General features: G+C 40.9%; 1 protein-coding gene and 1 long non-coding RNA gene across 3 annotated transcripts; one reads left to right on the plus strand and one right to left on the minus strand.

Annotated features, from left to right (window-relative positions):
* Positions 1-1,475: 1,475 nt before the first annotated feature.
* Positions 1,476-6,141, plus strand: LOC116973275. The gene is made up of 3 exons (XR_004412030.1): positions 1,476-1,486; positions 2,710-2,712; positions 6,029-6,141. It is a non-coding gene; the product is annotated as an uncharacterized LOC116973275 (long non-coding RNA).
* On the minus strand, positions 6,125-17,789 carry hsdl1 (hydroxysteroid dehydrogenase like 1). Of its 2 annotated transcripts, none has more exons than XM_033021189.1 (4): positions 17,131-17,789; positions 12,471-12,916; positions 10,382-10,609; positions 6,125-6,760 (listed from the first exon to the last, which is right to left on the minus strand). In XM_033021189.1, the coding sequence occupies exons 1-4, from the start codon at positions 17,348-17,350 to the stop codon at positions 6,665-6,667; spliced, it is 990 nt and encodes a 329-aa protein (XP_032877080.1). In that variant the 5' UTR covers positions 17,351-17,789; the 3' UTR covers positions 6,125-6,664. The 2 variants fall into 2 exon arrangements, with proteins under 2 accessions (XP_032877080.1, XP_032877079.1); XM_033021188.1 differs by lacking the exon at positions 6,125-6,760 and adding an exon at positions 6,833-7,397.
* Between the last annotated feature and the right edge of the window lie 2,947 nt (positions 17,790-20,736).

The following is a 20,736-nucleotide window of genomic DNA, read 5'->3' on the forward strand; positions in this document are numbered from 1 at the left end:
CCCAAGCCAAGCCAACCGGGCGGGGCGGGGACGCTTTCTGGAGCACTAGTATGAACAATTTTAGAACCAATAGACATTTTTTTTGCAAGCGTTAGTAGCAATAGAGACACTTTTTGCAAGCTTTAGAACCAATAGACACTTTTTGCAAGCTTTAGAACCAATAGACATTTTTTTGCAAGCTTTAGAACCAATAGACATATTTTTGCAAGCTTTAGAACCAATAGACATTTTTTTGCAAGCTTTAAAACCAATAGACATTTTTTGCAAGCTTTAGAACCAATAGACATTTTTTGCAAGCTTTAGAACCAATAGACATTGTTTTGCAAGATTTAGAACCAATAGACACTTTTTTGCAAGCTTTAGAACCAATAGAGACACTTTTTGCAAGCTTTAGAACCAATACACATTCTGCAAGCATTTTAGAACCACTAAGGTCACTTACATTTGAGTAGACATGTGTTCAGTGTTATTCACAGCTCAGAGAAACGTGACCCTCTGCCTTCCTCCATCTTGAAGAGACTGTGTGGCACACCACTTCCTGGTTTTATAGTCCCTCCCCCCTGCCGCCAGCGGCGGCAGCAGAGAGAATGGGGAATTTTGTAAAAACATTAATATCTCTGTCATTTTTAATCGACGGTAAAAATCCTCGGCACACATGCGGTGGAGGGGGGCTCTGAGCAAGGTGGCCAAAAATGATGGCCGTAGGTGGCGGCGTTTTCTCAGAAATCGCAGCACAGATGGCCAAAACCGGTCAAGAACAGACTTTTAGTAATATGGATGGAAGATAGATGTGAGGAGAATTGAACCGAAAAGTAGAAATGTTTTGTCTCAGTTATATCAGGCTGTGATGAGACCACATTTTAGTCACTCGAGGTAGTGTGGTTTAGAAGAATTAGAGAACTTGAGTGAAATATATAGAACCATGTGTCGGAAAGAACTGTAGATGCAGGTTTAAATCGAAGGTACACACCAAATGCTGGAGTAACTCAGCGGGACAGGGAGCTTCTCTGGAGAGAAGGATGAGTGATGTTTCGGGTCGAGATCCAAAACGTCACCCATTCCTTCTCTCCAGAGATGCTGCCTATCCCACTGACTTACTCCAGCATGTTGTGTCTCTATCCTCAGTTTAAACCAGCATCTGTAGCAATGTCACAAAATTTTGAGATTTAAAAAATCAAGTCTGCAGTTTATCCCATCAGATAAAGCATAAAATAAGTTTAATTTGACACCTAATTCACTTTCATATCTTCAGTATTAAAAAACATTTTCATACTCGGAAATTAGCATCTTGTTCCCTATTGCTTTTCCATTGACTTAACTCAAAAGCTGTGATCAAGGACAGTCAAAAGCCCATAACTTTCTTAAAAATTAAGAGAACTGAATGAAATTTCCAGTTGTTATAGATTTAAGCATTCTGAAACAAATATGAAACAATCTTGGATGACCTGAAATTAAAGCATATAATTAATTAGTTAGTTACCTAATTGTAGCTAATTACAGAATTCAATTACTAGATCTAAACATCTATCAATTTCTTAAGAAAAGGTTAACATTTTTAAATAGCCTAAATGTCTAAATAACATTCACACAAGAATTCACAATATAACATAATTTTTAAATCTTATTGTCATGAATTTATAGGCCAAATGAAAGGAATTTAGTGTTTAATTCCCATAAATTAATGGCCATTTAAATCATCTTGCGAGTGGAATTTTGTGGAACGCGATCGATTGGAACGTTGCGGTTGCGGTGAATTTAAACCCCATATCGGCAGGAAAAATACAGCCGGTTCGTATGGGGCCTAAATCACCTTTTCGCAACGTAAAATGTTGATTAAAGGCATCCTAAGAAGCACGTTTATATGTAAAATAAACGGCTTTCCTTTACCTGTCCCGTACGTGAAATCCGTCCCCGTTGTCAGTGTTGACGGCTTCAGAAGTTGATTTTTAAATTACTCCTGCCCTTAAAATATCCAGTGCAGTTTAAAAAAAACTAAATAAAAACGATGTCGGAGCGATTATTCTTCAGCAGCTAAACAGCCTGACAAAAATAGATTTGAACAGGCTGGGAAAAAACGGCATTTTAAACCTGCCCCCATCTCAAAGGCGCCAAAGTCACACACAAGGATAGTGACAGAACTGCAGCGCCGCTGAAGGTAAGCTTTGTAACATACCTAGCATCTGCAGTTCCTTCCTACACTGTTACATTTATGGGGCACCTCTCTTACAAGGAAGTTTTAGTGCTATAAGTCTTCAAGTGTCCCAATGAAATTACCACACAGTCTATAAATTTAATATAAATGTAATTGTCATATGCATCGGCCATGGAGCAATGACATTATTACTTGGATCTGAAAAAGGGTCTTGATCTGAAACGTTACTTATTCATTTTCTCCAGAGATGCTGTCTGACCTGCTGAGGAATTCCAATATCTTCAAATTATTACTTTCTGCAGCTTTACAAGCCCATTAACCGAATAATACAAAATCATATTGCAATAATCAAAATACATTAAATGAATAAAACAATAAATCACACGGTAAATTAATAATGATAATCCGACCATACTAGTGCAAACACCAGTTTGTAGAGCAACCAAAACAAAGTTCATCGTTAGTGTTGGGCAGTGTTCAAGAATCTCTTGATTGCTGGGAAGATGCTGTTCTTGAATCTGGAAGTTCAGTTTTCAGGCTCCTGTACTGTCTCCCAGATGGTAGTAGTGAGATCAGGGCATGGCTAGGGTGGTGTGGATCTATGATGATATTAGCTGCCTTTTTTAGGCAGCACCTCCTAGATTCCTTCAATGCTGATGTCAGTATCTGTGATGAACCAGGTAGTCTACTTTCTGCAGTCCCCTTCATTCCTGGACATTTGAGTTATTTTGATTCAACTAGCCAGTATGCTTGCTATGGCACACCTGGTACAAGTTCAATGGAGTATTTGGCCACATTCCAATTCTCCTTAATCTTCTAATGGTGGTAATGCGCTTTCTTTATGATTGCATCAATGTGCTGGGCTCAGGGCAGATATTCAGATATACCCGCTTAGGAACCTGAAACTGTTAACTCTCGTCCCATTGATGAAGACACCGAGATTGGCTTTCCCTTCCTGAAGTTAACATTCAGCTCTTTTGTCTTGATAACAGAGCATAATTGTTGTTCTGATACCATTCAATCAGATTATCAAGTTCCCTCCTGAAATCTGACTAATTATCGGACCTAAGATACACAAAATGCTGGAGTAACTCAGCAGGACAGGCAGCATATCTGACCTGTTATTTATTGGTAAATTTAAAGATGGTGTTGGAGGCATGTCTGGCTACACAGTCGAGATAAAGAGTAGAGAGGAGGACAAAAGAACTAATCTCTGAAAAATTGCTATCAAGAATATTGCAAAATACTGAACCCTTTGCAGTAGTGTATATGTGCATCCTGCAGAGCCTGTCATCATTTTCACAGAGTAATAACAACAGACTTCTACAAATGTAAAATCCAGCTCTGAAGAATTATTTTAGGAACTAAACATGGTGAATGAAATATAGTAGTGAATGGAAACCCTTTAATTAGTCCAGATCAAGGACTACAAGAGGGTGTTTAGGGGATAGGGGATAAGTGATAGGGAAAATAGCAAATTGAATATTTCAAACTGGTTTAGAAAAGAAAGCACAAAGGATTTGTACTTTGGTTTACAGAGTGATTGTAAAATTAAGTTCCCATTGTATAGATAGATAGATCCTTTATTGTCATTCAGACCTTTCGGTCTGAACGAAATTATGTTGCCTGCAGTCATACACAGAATCAATAATAACAAAACATACAATAAACACAAATTAAACACCCACCACAGTGAGTTCACCAAACACATCCTCACTGTGATGGAGGCAAAGTCTTAGTCTCCGTCTCTTCCCTCCTTGTTCTCCCTCTGCGCTGAGGCGATCGATCCAGGCCGAAGATGCCGCACTCCGTGGTGTTGTCGCCGCCGCCGAAAGCCGGAACGCCGTCTCCGCTCCGAGACGGCCCGCCACAGCATCAGCTCCGGGCAGCCGCCCCAGCTCCAGGCCGCCGCCGCCCCAGCTCCAGGCCGCCGCCCCAGCTCCAGCAGTCTCCGCTCCAGGCCGCCGCCCCAGCTCCAGGCCGCCGCCCCAGCTCCAGCCAGGCTGCCGCCCCAGCTCCAGGTCCCGCAGTCTCCGCTCCAGGCCGCCGCCCCAGCTCCAGGCCGCCGCCCCAGCTCCGGGTCCCGCAGTCTCCACTCCAGGTCCCGCAGTCTCCGCTTGTATACATTCAGAAGATCAAAAACCATAAATGGTATATCCAATAAAATAAGGTAATCATCAAAATATCTTTTAACAGTCAAAAGTTAAGAGTGTTTAATTGTCATATGCACCAGGACTGCAACAATGAAATTCTTACCTGCTGCAGCTTTACAGACATATTCAACACCACAACCACATAAAAATATAATAAATTATCAGTTATCCTAGGTGAAAGGTAAACTGTATTCCAAATTAAAGTATCCACAACTAAACATTGGATCAAATAATGACATGTTATTGTCTACCACTAGATCCAGCTTCTACCAAAAAATAAAACATTGCAAATCAGCAATTTATCAAGTCAATCCCAAAATCCATAATATTCAATCTAGGTGATGCATTAATGCACACAGAACATTATGCATGTGCCATGGCATACAGTGGTATGCAACATGTATCTGAATCGCAGAATGACTTGCTGTTCACTAAAGCTAAATCAAAGCCCTCGGACCTCCCTCCTATCACCACTTTGCAGGGCTCTGTAATTGAATCTGTGTCTCAATATAAATATCTGGGAATTATAATTGACGATTCTCATTCTTTTAAACCTCATATCCAGCAACTTGTGAAAAAACTAAAGATAAAATTAGGTTTTTACTTTAGAAACAAATCTTGTTTTTCTTTTGAAGCCAAAAAAAGACTTGTTGCTGCAACGTTTATGTCTGTGTTGGACTATGGTGATGTTTTATATATGAATGCATATTCAAAATGCCTACAGTCTTTGGACACGGTCTACCACGGAGCACTGAGATTTGTTACTAATTTTAAAACCCTCACGCACCACTGCTCTTTGTATGCTCAAGTTGGATGGTTTGCCCTGTCCACCCGCAGACTCCATCATTGGCATATCCTTATTTATAAGACTATCCTCGGTGTTCTTCCTTCATACCTGCAGAAGTATGTAATTCGAAAAAGCACAGGAACTTATCAGCTTCACTCTGAGGACTTGTTCTTACTAACTGTACCTAAAGTCCGTACTGAACTGGGGAAAAGGGCATTTAGTTATGCTGCTTCCTTCACATGGAACCAGCTGCAGAATGAACTGAAACTTAAGGAGCTGGTTTCTATAAACAGATTTAAATCCCTTCTTAATGATGTTGAAGCGGGCTCTTCTGTCTGTACATGCTTTGTTTGATGATGTTCTGACTGTGACTCTATTTATATGTTCTCTGTTGTTTTTAAATTATTGTCTGTAACTGTGGAACTGTGCTGCTGCCTGTCTTGGCCAGGACTCTCTTGTTAAAGAGATTTTTAATCTCAATGAGACTTCTCCTGGTTAAATAAAGGATAAATAAAAATAAAAATAAAAATTAGCAAGCAACACATCTCTGGACCTTAATTGTTAGTTTGTACTGTCCATCAGGCACTTATGCAGAAGCAGCTTTCAAAGTGCCTGTGAGTCATCTTTAGTAAAGACTTCCTTGAACAAACCCCAGGCCAGCACTGGAAGTCCAACTTAAAATGTCATCCAAGTAATATACTCTGCCTTCCCTCGGGTCCTTTAATCTTCACACAATACTGTCATGGCGGTAGATTCACACCTCCTTCAAACTTGTAAACACCCCCCATCCCCACTTCCCCACCATCCAGCCTTCAACCTGGCATACAGATGTTAAGGTGATACCTGCCCTAATCTCCGTGCAATCATGACTCCATAGCCCTCTAACACATTATACAACTCTGCCCAGCATCTACCTCACCACCACAAACCTTTCAGCCAAATATTTAAATATACTATAGAGGATACTAATAGGCAATTCTCAGATACATATATTTTACAAAAATGTGAATTTATACTTCTTTACAAGCAACATCAACACCAAAATGTTTAATTTTTCACATTTTTAAGCCACTGGTTTAATATATTTTCATTAGTTATATACCTATCGGCCATTCAATTCTCCAACCTCATCCCCACCAAAAAAAATCTTCTTTGTTGTTTTACCTTGCAAAATATTTAGAAGTTAGAATTTAGGAGATAATTATTAAATAAAACCGATGTTTTGCCTAGGTATACTATTGTGAACTTGGGATTTGTTAAGTGGTATAGTTTAGCAATTTGTTGGATTAACCCGATAAGGCAATTTGTTTAATGGCATCTGTTAGTTTAGAAACAGTTGACAGCAACAATACAGATAATAATGACCCAATTATGATACATATTGTATTTTCATTCTGAGGCTCTTTTGATGGTGTCAACGTGATATAAAGTTGCTTGTGTCACCTCAATAATTTTCAGAATGGAACAATTATTTAACAAATCTCACAGTAATGATGCTGCTTAATAGAGTCTTGGGTTGTTGATAATAGTGTACACAAACATGATTTTCTGAGAGCCAGCATGTCCTTTGTTTTATGACTTGAGTGTTGCACATTTGGACAATCTATTGTTCATCAGTGTAGCTCCCCATATCCACAGCCATTCAGGTATGCACTGGGCAAATAAGAACTGTAATGGGAAAGACAAATAATGTTGAAAGAACCATAAACATTTAGTTTCATAGAATCGATTCCTTTCAATTAATGATAGTGTGCACCTCTACAGCAAAACAGCAAGAGCTGAATGAAGTTAAACATTTATTTCATCCTTTCACATGAATTGAGAGAATTCTCACTACATCACTATATCCATTGTTGTAAAATGCACAGCCCATTTTGGTCAGAGGGTACTGACTTAAGGCATGCCATCCAAGTAGTCTAGCTGAGTGTATGCTCACACTGCCACTATATACTCACCTGCTGAGTCCCTCAATTTGTTTGGTTTTTGCTCAAGATTCCAGCATCTACAGTATATTGTGTCTCCATCAAACTGTCCCAAGTCATGGACAGTGTTGCACTCATCCAGACAAACAGAGAGTATTCTAAAAGATTCCTAAACTCTGCTTTGTGGATGAAGGAAATGCTTTGGGATGTCACAAAGAAAGTCACTCACCTCAGCATATCCAGCTTCTGATCTGCTGCTGCAGTGTTTTTCTTTTTTGAAAATAGAATTGCAATATTGTGCAACTGGAGAATTTCTCACTTCTGCCCTTGTGTTGCAACATGAATGTAAGAATGTTGGGCTGTGGACATTGCCCTGAGGAACTCTGATGATGATATTATGGGATGAGATGATTGATCTTCAACAACCAAAGCAATCTTTCTTTCTGTGAGTTATGACCTCAAACAATACAGCTGTTTCACCTTGATGCACACAATTATTATATCATGGTGCTTTGACATTCCCTTGGCTCAATGTTGTCCTGATATTTTCATCTTTTTGATGCTTCTCAGATCTCTCTGGAACCCCAACCTCCTCAGCATCCATCTTTTCACAATCTATACATATACATATCTAACTACTCACTCATCAACAGTTCTCTATTCAGTTGTTCAACAAGTATCTTTATCCTTTAAAATGTAATTTTTCCACATTGCAATCTCAGTTCATTCACCTTTGTTTTATTAACTCTCTCAGATACTCACTCTTCTCTCTTTACCACCCTTGTTATTTGTTATATTGCTAAGACTTGAACCTCTTTTGATAATCTCATTCACAACTTTGTTTTAAGAATAGATGATGGCTAAAGGTTAGAGTGAATAAAATCAATCAGTTTGTCAACAGTTATATTACTTGGTACAGGTGCACAACCTTTTATCCGAAAGCCTTGGGACCAGACACTTTTCGTAATTCGGAATTTTTCGGCTTTCGGAATGGAAGATTTTTAGCGTAGATTTTAAAGGCTGGCTCAGTGGTAGAGTGCTCGGCTCATATCCGCAAGGTCGCGAGTTTGCGCCTCGATCCCGGCAGTTACTCGATCGCGAGTTTGAGTCTTCAATGTAGTTTTTTCTTGCAGAATAGGAGAGAATAGGGAGGGTTAGGCTGGGATCATTCTTTGCGAGATGATCTTAGTGCGGGAGACAAGTATAGGAGAGGTGTACTGACTGTGTGGGCAGAACTTTGGAAGTGATTTCCCACCATTCTCAAAAGCCGCTGTGTCTCCCTGTCCCTGGGATAGCAGGGGGCGATCAAACAGCACAATACCCCCCTCCCCCTCCAACTCCAGAGGAATCCGCTCCCCGATGGGCCGCTACGGCGACAAGTGGCAGTTCGCCCACAGCCCGAGCTGCGCCACCCCAAGAACAAGACGTACCTTGCACACCATCAGCTTCTGCCCCTACGGGGAGCGTGTTCCTCTGGAGTTGGAGCGGGGCTGGGCTGGAGTTGCTGATCTGGGATCTCTGTGCTTGCAGTGGGCCCGGGGGTCGGTGTCCCGATGAGGGGGCGCAGCTCGGGCTGTGGGCGAACTGCCACTTGTCGCCGTAGCGGCCCATCGGGGAACGGCTTCTGGTGGTCCTCATGTCTCCGGCCAGTTTGCAGTTTTCCTCTGTAGTTGGAACGGGGCTGGGCTGCTGCTGGCTGTGGGTCTCTGGGATCTCCGTGCTTGCAGTGGGCCTGGGGGTCGGTGTCCCGTTGGTCCTGACGTCTCCGGTGACTGGCACTGACCTGCTGGCATCGCCGACGTGAAGACAGTGCAAAGCCCCCGCGCCGGTGCAATGGGCGGGGAGCTGGAGAGGGGAGGGAAGGGGTCACACACATGGCCGGGAAGCAGAGGGGTGTCGGTGGGGTGAAACTGAAGGGAGCGACAATCTGCTGCTGCCTGCCCGATGAGTTAAAAAGTTCCCACGCAAGACTCACGATACACTGTGTATCGTGAGTCTACCATGGGAACTTTTTAACTCAGCGGGCAGGCAGCAGCAGATTGTCAATTATTAACCCTCCCGCGCAATATACCCTCACCTTCTCTTTTATGAATGGGGATTTAGTTCCCCTTTCTTCGAGGACTGACCGGAGGTTCCGCTGTCACCTCTGCGGGCCGCCCTCGGTGAACGTCTTCAAGGACCTTTCTTCAAGGACCGAAAAAATGTCCGCTATTCGGTGCTTTTCGTTATTTGGAATTTCGGATAAAAGGTTGTGCACCTGTACCAACACTTTGAAATTGAATAACAAGCATTCAGTTCCCTTTAATAACATGAATTATTACATTAACATTGTGTAATTAACAAAAGAACATGGGGTTAAATACTTCAACATCTATCTAAACTCTCACATGAAACAAGGTTTAACATCAATGTTGGTTACAATTCTCATGTCTTGGGGATCTGAGCGCACCTTTCTAATTAGGGATGAGAGCAACACTAATTTTTACAAAACATGGCTCCTTGACAAGCCATTTGGTTGCAGAAAACTTTGGCTTAAAATGAATAATTTCCTTTTGAAATGCAGGTGATGCCTATTATCATTATGGCTGCTAATACATTTGTGAAATAAGAAATAACCGCAGGTCTCACTTAGCCAAAGTTCCAGTTTCATTCCACAAGCTTGAGTGTCATACAGTGTGGAAATAGGCCCTTCGGTTCAACTTGCCTATGCCAACCAACTTGCTCCATCTACACTAGTCCCACCTACCTGCGTTTGGCCCATATCCTTTCAAACCTCTCCTGTACATACACTTGTCCAAATATGTCTTAAATGTCGTGATAGTACCAGTTTCTTACCGCATCTGGTAGCCCATTCCCCACTTCTACCACCCAATGTATAAAAATGTTGCCCCGCAGGTTCCTATTAATTCTTGATTTCCCCACGCTGGATAAAAGATTGTGCATTTACCCGACCTAATCCTCTCATGATCTTATACATATGATAAATAATGTAGAGCAATGTTAAAGTACAGGACAAGTTAGTGCTGCATTTAATAGGTTCTGACTACCCGCAGAAACATTACGTCTTTGCTGACCTCTCAAATGAGCTGCAGTCGACTGTATCTTTGTTGAAAGAGTTGCAGAGCTCCTCAAATCTGAACATTAATGTGCTTATCAATAAACCATTGCTACTTTGTTCATCTAAATTATTTGTTGGTGAGGCCTTCCTGTACAAGTGAAGGGCTATACATCAATGTATTACATTCACTGAGAAATGTATTTTAGGATGCCTTGAGGTTATGAAAGGTACTGTGTGAGCTCAAGACCTTTCTTTTGTACTTTAATGTCATTTTCAAATCTTAAATGCAACATTGCTTCAGATAATTACCTGCACTGAATGTATCCAGTAACCTGGAGTCCTGCTGGATATTCCAAGGGTTGAAATTGCATGACGTGCATACACATTAACTGATGGTGCTAGCCAGGAAAATAAATGCAGGCCTTCGCCGTACCCATCTCTGTTAGTTGTTGTGGAAAACGGCAATAAGCTCTGAACAAAGATTCCTTTGGGAGCATATTCACAGTGCAAAGCTCTGCTAAAATGGTCTAAATACACCTGAAAAGTAAAAATAGACAATTATGAAAACAGATTTCTCTGAAGGAAATGCTAATTGTCAACCTTTTAACCTCATGCTACATTTATTTCCCCCCTCCCACCCATCCAAGGACGGTTGCTATAGATTTCAATGAACAGCAATTAGCTCTGCACATTTTATTCAGCAATCAGTTCTTTCACTCATCTCAAACATAAAGCAGTGTGAATTGTTTATCATGCCATTGCACCAGGTTTCTGCCAGTTCTCTTAGCCAGAAAACAAAGGAGAGCAAACATTTCCAAAAAGCAGGTCATTTCCAATTAACATTCACTTTAATAAGCCAGTTCGGTATTCCGACTGTGCATGCACAGATCATAGGTCGCTCGGGTTAAACACTCACGGCGGCCGTGATGAAGCCGAATTTTAGTTAAAAATATAAGAAGATTTTAAATTGGCTTCTGGGCTAGCTTACAGCTTATATTTAGTCCCAAATTAGGCTTGCCTCAGGTTGCGGTGTGTGAGATAATAAATCCTATAACATTGTCTCCCAAGTGACAAGCAGAGAGGAGAAGCTAGAGAGATCTCTTTGAGATAAGATGCCGTAAACCAAGTGTCCTATGTTTATGAGGGACCAAGTGACAGAGAGGAAGCAGCGAAAGAGCTAGGGTGATCTCTTTGAAGATAAAATGACCTAAACCAAATGGCCAATGTTTTTAGTATATCTTGTACCATGTAAACAAAATGCCTTTGATGTGATGCATTCTGTGGAAACCTTTTCCTGTACCTCTGACCATGACTAATGTCTGTGGAATGTGCTAAGGGGACAAAAAAACCCTATTTAATGTAATGTGATTCTGTTGTTCAGAGAAGTGGACCGAGGACAGTCGAGTGTCTACATTGGTCACTTAGCTGGAATTCTCGCTCCCTTCCATCGGCCGATAATAAGTAAAGTTTTGAACTGGTCTACCAAACAGTTTGTGTGGTGTCTGTTTATTAAGAAGCGAACCTGGTTAGTTGTTATAAAAATAGCTTTTTCAGCCGTGCTGCTGCATGGGTGCAGACCTAAATTACCTAAAGATTGCGTTGAGTGAACTGAGTGTTCTTAACGTCCTCGCCGTATACCGGCGTTTTGTGAGAGTGGTTGGATCCCAGCTTCAGCTCAACCAACGTCGGCCATATTATCCGGACAGGCAGCGGGGGATGAGGAGCTGATGTGAGGCATAGGCGATGCTCTGGAATCCTAGTCGGCCGCCGCCGAGCAGCAGGGTCGAAAAGGCAGCGCCCGACCCGGGGAGTAGAGGTGTCAGTTCTTCCAGCGGCGAGGCACCACCTACCATGGCCCGCTCACCTGTCTGGTGCTGACTCCTCGATCCCGGGATCCAACCACTCTCACAAAACGCCGGTGTACGACGAGGATGATAAGAACACTGTTCACTCAATGCAAACTTTAGGTCATTTGTTCCTTGCGCCCGCGGAAATCTCCAGCGCGGTAGAGAAGAAGGGGTTCTGAAATTGCATTCTCTCAATTGAGGACATTTTCTCGACTCTCCTAGAAGCAACAAGCCATGGCTTTACCAGTGGTTGTCTAACTGAAACCTCTCTCCCCCACCTCTCACCGTCTCTCCGTTTCCCACTTGCATCTACCCCCTCCCTCTCGCTGTTATACCCAGCTTTCCCCCGCTACCAGGCACCCCTTTCACTTTTTTTAGTCTCGAATGACCTTTGCCAAATCCCATGATTCCTTGCGTTTTTTGGAACACCGAATTGGTTTATTAAAACAAGATTCCAAGTTCATTACAACCTCAGTAATATAACTGCATTACAAACTGAATGTGACATTGTTATACAACTTATTATAATTGCAGAAACATTTAGATATTACCTTAGTACTTGAATATGTGGCCATCTGTGGTGTGGGCTTGCAGCAAAACCCTGAAGAAATATTAACAATCGCTCCCTTCCTCCTTTGTACCATTCCTGGTAACACAATGCGGATCATCATGTTGGTTGCAGCAATATTTACATTTATAAGATCCCAGAGATTGTCCTCGGAAATGTTTAAGAAAAACTGTGGATAATCAGCAGGCACATCTGCACTATTCACCAGAATGCCTATTTCCTTATCCTTCAGAGCTTCTTGAATTGGTTGGTAAATCTCACGTCCTTTAGTAAAATCAGATATGATTATATAGGTTTCAACATTAAACCTTTCTGTAATGGCGGCGGCTGTTGCTTCCAACTTGTTTTGATCATGGCTAATAAGAATCAGATCAATGCCTTGCTTAGCCAGCTCCTCAGCATAGGCTTTACCAATCCCAGCTGTTGCACCTGAGGACAACAAAGATAGATCAGTTAATGTCAAAAGTTAAATTAGTTAACTCTCTTTGTAGAGTGACTGAAATCATCATGCCCTAACTCTGTAAAACCCATACTAGAGACTATGTTCAGAGAAATAATACTTATTTATAAAGTTCAAGGAAAGGATTCCATAAATGCCGATCATGTGATGTATGATGTATTTCATAAATGTATTCCATTATATGCTTTTTCTCTGGCAGGCATACAAGATTATCAGTCACATAACATCACACCATAGTCTTTCCAGATGTGTTAGCTTTACATTATCCAAATATAAACTTATTGCACAGAATAAAATAAGACAAAGTCGATTCAAAATTCCTGCACATTATTGCACAAACTATCTAAGATCGTCAGATATATCCTGACAAAAAAATCTACTTTCTATTCTATTATAATTCTATACCAAATACCTCTAATCATATGAAATGTGAGTGTTAATAATGGAACGATCCGAATTATTTTCATCCAGTAAAAGTGGTCATTGCGATTCACAAGCAAGGTGTATCTCATCTATTGGTCAATTGTGACTTTTTAATACAAGCACATCTCTGGTCGAGTGACAATGGTCACTACAGTTATCATGTAGGAAGCACTTTTTCCCCAGGGGAGGAGGGAGGAGAACACAGGCAATGTGAAACTGAGTATACCATGAGAATTGATTTGGCAGGGAATTAGATGGGAACTATGTCCCACAACAGAATGGGGAGTGCAGCCTGCAATTCCCAAGTGACAAACATGATGAATCGACATGAAGTTGACAGTGTCCACAGAAGTTGTGCAAATAAATTGACCGGTCTGAAAGGTGCTATCCATTCCCTTCACAGATGCTGCCTGACCCACTGAGTTCCTCCAGCTATTTGTGTTTTGCTCAAGATTCTAGCATCTGCAGTACCTCATGTACAAATATATTGATGGATCAAGGTCAAGAAATGTTTCCTTTCAGAAGGCTACTGTTCCTTCAGGATAAATATAAGATCTCATGATATTGCTTTTTTTCCAATTAATTACTTTTGACAGTGAAAGCACTGAAGTCAAACTACAGTAGGATGTAACATTTCCAACATTTGAACACTTAGCTTCACAAATTAGCACATAATAGAAATATGATCTCATTGCACATAAAGACATTTCCTATCTGGGAATGACTTTCCTTGGAGTATATGTGAGAGAAAACAATGATAATAGTCTAATTCACACAGAATACACTGTTTTAATTGTTGTTGAGCTTTATAATAAAGGCCTAAAGTATAGCAGTGTCTTAATGTGAGGCTGAGCTGATCTTTAAAAAAGTTGTTTTAGTTAGTTAGGGTATAAAAGTGTTGCTCTTATGATTTATTGATGGGAACATTGCTGTATATTTTTAAATAACTTTATATTCTTTATCACAACACACACTAAATTATGGGTTAGATTGCCCTGAAATCTTAAAATTTTAATTTAAATTATAAATAAATGACTGTAAATTAGAATTTGTTCTTATTCATAAGGATTTCAAAGTTGCCGACTGAAAACAGCAATGTGATTTCATTGACTCGGCTCTAGACCACTTCAGCGATAAGACTTTAACACATTTCTGGCTGTTGCTCATCGGCTACAGCTTGGTGTTCTACATCATCATGTTCTCTAAACTTATCATCAAACTCAGCGAACTGGGTCTCTCCGCATCCCTATGCAACTTGATCCACGGCTTTCTCATCAGCAGAGCTCAAACTGTGCCAATTGGCAACAGTTCTTCCTCAATGACCATCGGCACAGGAGCACTTGGCTGTGTGCTCAGTTGCCTGCTCTACTGTTCCTAGTACAGATGGCAATTGATTCTTAAATGATAGAAAGTTGGGGCTCTTTTTAATTTTCCAGGTTAAAATCCATCACGTTACTTGTGTCTGTATAGCATTCTCAAATGAGAGAAATTCCAGGTGATGATGACTTTCTATAAGTTTCTACATCTTGCAAAATATTTTGTGCAGTGAACCACCAAGAGAAAGGCATAATTCTGTACTTTTGTGTCCTAGCCACTGTGGTGTTTTGACTTGGACTACTTGTTCCATGCACCTCAATGCACAGGCCAGGTACCCAATTTGACTCCATTGAGCAAGCCACATTATTTGCAAGCTAACAACAGGACATTCATAGCAAACTCTAAATTCTGAACTCTCATGGGAAAAGGTTACCAAATAGAGAAATCAAAATATTCAAGGATGTTCTCAAAACCTCCTTGGAAAAAAATACACATGACTGCTGAATTCTGGGAATCCATTTCCCCACGAATACTCAAAATCGAAAAGGATGACTTTTCGTGGTATTGAGAACTCTGTGTGCACACTTTCAGAGCACACAAAAGCCCAGGAGCACACCACCTCACAGACTACCCACTTACCCATCTAAGCATCTCCAATCCCAGAAGAATTTACATTTCCCACACTGGTCTCATTATTAAGCTGTGATCCACTAATTTGGAGAAGAATCAAGTCATCCTTAACCTTGAGGGAGTATCCAAGAAATATGTAGTATTGAATAAATAAATGGCTCAGTTGCCGCTTTTATGGTGTACTTGAACAAGTGTAACTTGGTGCGCCTGCTTTTGCTTTGAACTTTTGCTTTGTTTTGTATGTAATTCAGATGATAAGGATCATCCCAACCGTTAAACAAAACAAAGCAAGAGAATTTCAATCCATTTTTATGATAGACCATGCTCAAAGTTAATTTGAGTATGGAAATCTCGGGCAGGGGTAGCTCATTCCCCATTCTCTAAATGCCTTTGAAGTTAGCCACTGCATCCTCAATATTGTAAAATAAATGGATCAGGGATTTTTTTATCTACATCAGCTCATATTGGGATCACTTGGCTATCCCATTTACCTGCTTCACAATAGACAATAGGTGCAGGAGTAGGCCATTCGGCCCTTCAAGCCAGCACTGCCATTCAATATGATCATAGCTGATCATCTCTGTTCTGAATGGCTTACCCTTTATTCATAAACTGTGGCCCCTGGTTCTGGACTCCCCCAACATCGGGAACATGCTTCCTGCCTCTAGCGTGTCCAAACCCTTAATAATCTTACGCTTCAATAAGATGCCCTCTCATCCTTCTAAATTCCAGAGTATACAAGCCCACCCGCTCCATTCTCTCAGCATATGACAGTCCCGCCATCCCGGGAATTAACCTTGTAAACCTACGCTGCACTCCCTCAATAGCAAGAATGTCCTTCCTCAAATTAAGGGACCAAAACTGCACACAATACTCCTGGTGTAGGCTCACTAGGGCCCTGTACAACTGCAGAATGACCTATTTGCTCCTATACTCAACTTCTCTTGTTATGAAGGCCAACATGCCATTCGCTTTCTTCATTGCCTGCTGCACCTGCATGCTTACTTTCATTGACTGATGAACAAGGACCCCCCAGATCACGTTGTACTTGCCCTTTTCCCAACTTGACACCAATTAGATAATAATCTGCCTTCCTGTTTTTGCTACCAAAGTGGATAACCTCACATTTATCCACATTAAACTGCATCTGCCATGCATCTGCTCACTCCCCCAACCTGTCCAAATCACCCTGAATTTTCATAGCATCCTCCTCACAGTTCACACTGCCACCCAGCTTTGTGTCATCTGCAAATTTGTTAATGTTACTTCGAATCCCTTCATCTAAATCATTGATGTATATTGTAAATAGCTGCGGTCCCAGCACCAAGCCTTGCGGCACCCCACTAGTCACTGCCTGCCATTCTGAAAGGGACCCATTAATCCCTACTCTGTTTCCTGTCTGCCAACCAATTTTCTATCCATGTCAGCATTCTACCCCCAATACCATGTGCCCTAATTTTGCCCACTAATCTCCTTTGTGGGACCTTCAAATGCTTTCTGAAAGTCCAGGTACACAACATCCTCTGGCTCTCCCTTGTCCATTTTCCTAGTTACATCCTCAAAAAATTTCAGAGACTGGTCATGTTGATTGGGAAACTATTAATAAAACTTCAGCAAATTGCTGTTAGCTGTGCTGAAATGTAAGGGATTGGATATTTATGAATTGGGTGCTGATCCAAAGAATTGCTTGGTCTTGGTTGAAGAGTCACACATTTTGCAGCTGTATTTACAATGCAAATCTAGCAGTAATAGAGCACAAAGGTACTTTATCAAGTCAACATCATTCACTTAAAGACAGAAAAAAACTACATACCAGTTACCATGGCCCATTTCCCATAGTGTTTGAGCAGGTGCTTCCTGCTCACCAGTCTCGGGATGAAATGGAGTCTAACCATACTGTAGATATCACAAACAAAGCAGATACTTGTCTTTGCCACATACCATGCTCCCAGAACAGTTAATGCATCTGAGTAGACATTACACGTCCTGGCAACCTGCCAGTACAGTAGTTCGAAACTATCCACCGCTGCCATGCTATGGAATGTGGATAACCTTTTAATCTAAAGGACAAAGTAACACAGTGGCGTCCCACAATAGCACAAGTCTGTAATTTCACATCAATGCATCACGTGAATATATATTCGGGCTTGGTAACAGGAAACTTTCAGAATGCTCTGCCAAATACAACTTTGTAGGTGCAGCCCGTAGTCTGTTCTGATAGTTTGTATTAATCCTCTTTACATGCAGTAAGCAAACAAAAACTAGATGCCGGAGTGCATAAAAATAGCTTACAAATATTCAGTTTTAAAAATGACTTGCATTTAGCTATTACAATCTATGCAGCTAAAAAAGCGTTCTGCAGAAGTGCTGCTTATGCACACCGTTACAGAAATAAAATAGCTACTGTATGAATTTAACCCACAGGCCGAATGAACTGAAAAGCAAAATACTGCCTCCTGCCCGGGAACTTGCATCAGCTGATCTCTCTAAAGGTCCCTACTGAAGTGTAAGGTGGAGCTTACAGAGATTAGCTGTTCAATGGCGTGCCTTACAAAAACTGTTCATTTGTTAGATGCAACAAACAGTTGAAAAGTTAGGGATATTTTTATTACAATCCATTTGATGTATTCAATCGAAACACTTATGTTTTTGGCTTTGACAGTGAGTAATTGCAGTCCCTTATACAATTGGTTGAAAACTTATTTTCTGGACCTTCCAAATCGCCGTTGCACAAATAGATTTTTTCAAAGATGTAGAACATGGTGTTTTATTCTGGAAACAAAATTCTCCCCTTTACTTATATGCATTGGATGGCTATCTCATTTTCAAAATTACCAACCTCAAAACAAATTGTACATAAGATTATTTGATATAACCAAGCCACTCACTTCCAGCAAAAGCAAACGTTATTAAAAGTGATAATTTGCAACTCTCAAAATTAGCAAAGTGATGGATTGTGTGCTTGACAATGGCTTCAAGAGACACTTCAAAGGCATGCATGCTGACGCTTAGTTTTGGTTTTGTCAAGCTCATTCTCCTCCAGACCTCATCACAGACTTAGTCCAAACATTGATCAAAGAGCTGAATTCCAGAGGTGAATTGAAAATGACTGCACTTGACTTCAAGGCTGCACTTGAACAAATATAAAATCAAAGAATCAATCTGCCTTCATACAAGGTATTCCTACTGGACATGTTATCCTACTGAACATGAAGGATATTTTTTTTGTTTTATTTAGTTTATTGTCATGTGTATAGAGGTACAGTGAAAAGCTTTTTCGTTGCATACTATCCAGTCAGCAGAAAGACTACATGATTACAAGCAAGCCATCCACAGTGTACAGATACAGGATAAATGCTATAATGTACAGTGCAAGACAAAGTCCAGTAAAGTCCGATTAAAAATAGTTGGAAGAATTCTCCGACAGATTCTTCCCAAATGCCATTGCCATACAGGATAAAGACTTTAGGCTTTAGAGATACAGCGCTGAAACAGACCCTTCAGCCAACTCAGTCTGCGCCCACCAGCGATAACCCCATACACTAGCACTATCCAACACACTAGGAACAATTTACAATGTACAGAAGCCAATCAACCTACAAACATGTACGTCTTTGGAATGTGGGGGGAAACCAGAGCACCCAGAGAAAACCCTTGTGGTCACGGGGAGAACGTACAAACTCTGCACGGACAGCACCCATAGTCAGGATCAAACCTGGGTCTCTCTAGCTGTAAGGCAGCAAGTCTACCGCTGCGCCACTTTACCACCCCTTTTACATCAATGTCTCTAGTCTCCACAGATCTCATTCAAAGTTATTATATGGTGATGCTGTGTTAAAGTTTCCTGTCTTCTCTTAATTGGGTGTTTCATTCGATAATACAAAGTAATGCTCTTGAAGTTGTCAATGTGGCTTATTAAAATATGTTTTCTACTGCCTGTCTTCCCTCTTTTGCTTTGGCTTGCCTGAGATCTCACAAATTTACAAATTCACTCTATACCAGAAACCTTCAACACCGACATTGTCTCACTCCCTTCTTTTTCCAAATATTTTTTGAGGACCCTTCAAGTCAAGTCAAGTCAAGTCAAGAGAGTTTATTGTCATGTGTCCCAGATTGGACAATGAAATTCTTGCTGGCTGCAGCACAAAAGAATATTGTTAGCATAATACAGAACAGTTCAGTGTGTCTATATAGCATAGACCATATATATATACCTAAATAAACAGATAATGTGCAATAGGCTGTTATAGTTCAGAGTTTGTTTGATGGCGAGTTTAATAGCCTGATGGCTGTGGGAAAGCAGCTATTCCTGAACCTGGATGTACCAGATTTCAGGCTGCTGTACCTTCTACCTGATGGCAGCGGAGAGATGAGTGTGTGGCCAGGAACATCCTTGATGATGTTCAAGAGTCAAGAGTGTTTTATTGTCATATATCCCGGACGGGACAATGAAATTCTTACTTGCTGCAGCACAACAGAATATGTGAATATGTAAACATTGTATAGTGGGGGGGGGGAAAAAAATTCAATAAATAACAAATATAGTGCAAATAACATATAATAATATAGTCTTTTGCAGTTCAGAGCTCATAGCTTATTCGTTGTGTTTAATAGCCTGATGGCTGTGGGGAAGTAGCTGTTCCTGAACCTGGACGTTACAGTCTTTAGGCTCCTGTACCTTCCTCCTGATGGCAGTGGTGAGATAAGTGTGTTGCCATGATGTTGTGGGTCCTTGATGATTTTGGTTGCCTTTTTAAGGCAGGGACTATGATAGATCCCTTTGACGGTGGGGAGGTCAAAGCCGATGATGGACTTGGCAGTGGTCACAAAATTTTGTAGTCTTTTTCGCTCCTGGACGTTCAAGTTGCCGAACCAGGCCACGATGCAACCATTCAGAATACTCTTTACCGTGCACCTGTAGAAGTTTAGGAAAATTCTCTTCGACATGCTGAATCTCTGTAATCTTCTCAGGAAGTAGAGTCGCTGATGTGCCTTCTTTACAGAGTCGCTGATGTGCCTGCACACCGTTACAGAAATAAAATAGCTACTGTATGAATTTAACCCACAGGCCGAATGAACTGAAAAGCAAAATACTGCCTCCTGCCCGGGAACTTGCATCAGCTGATCTCTCTAAAGGTCCCTACTGAAGTGTAAGGTGGAGCTTACAGAGATTAGCTGTTCAATGGCGTGCCTTACAAAAACTGTTCATTTGTTAGATGCAACAAACAGTTGAAAAGTTAGGGATATTTTTATTACAATCCATTTGATGTATTCAATCGAAACACTTATGTTTTTGGCTTTGACAGTGAGTAATTGCAGTCCCTTATACAATTGGTTGAAAACTTATTTTCTGGACCTTCCAAATCGCCGTTGCACAAATAGATTTTTTCAAAGATGTAGAACATGGTGTTTTATTCTG

Source organism: Amblyraja radiata, chromosome 5 (assembly GCF_010909765.2).
Source record: "Amblyraja radiata isolate CabotCenter1 chromosome 5, sAmbRad1.1.pri, whole genome shotgun sequence".
Classification (NCBI taxonomy): domain Eukaryota; kingdom Metazoa; phylum Chordata; class Chondrichthyes; order Rajiformes; family Rajidae; genus Amblyraja; species Amblyraja radiata.

Bases quoted from the DNA above. Each gene is read 5' to 3' on its own strand.
- hsdl1 (XM_033021188.1), bottom strand. From the start codon at position 17,350: ATGGCAGCGGTGGATAGTTTCGAACTACTGTACTGGCAGGTTGCCAGG. The intron at 10,610-12,470 runs GTAATATCTAAA...TTTACTTTTCAG, and splicing joins CCACATATTCAAGTACTAAG to GTGTATTTAGACCATTTTAG. The intron at 7,398-10,381 runs GTAATTATCTGA...TATCATCATCAG, and splicing joins ACTGGATACATTCAGTGCAG to AGTTCCTCAGGGCAATGTCC.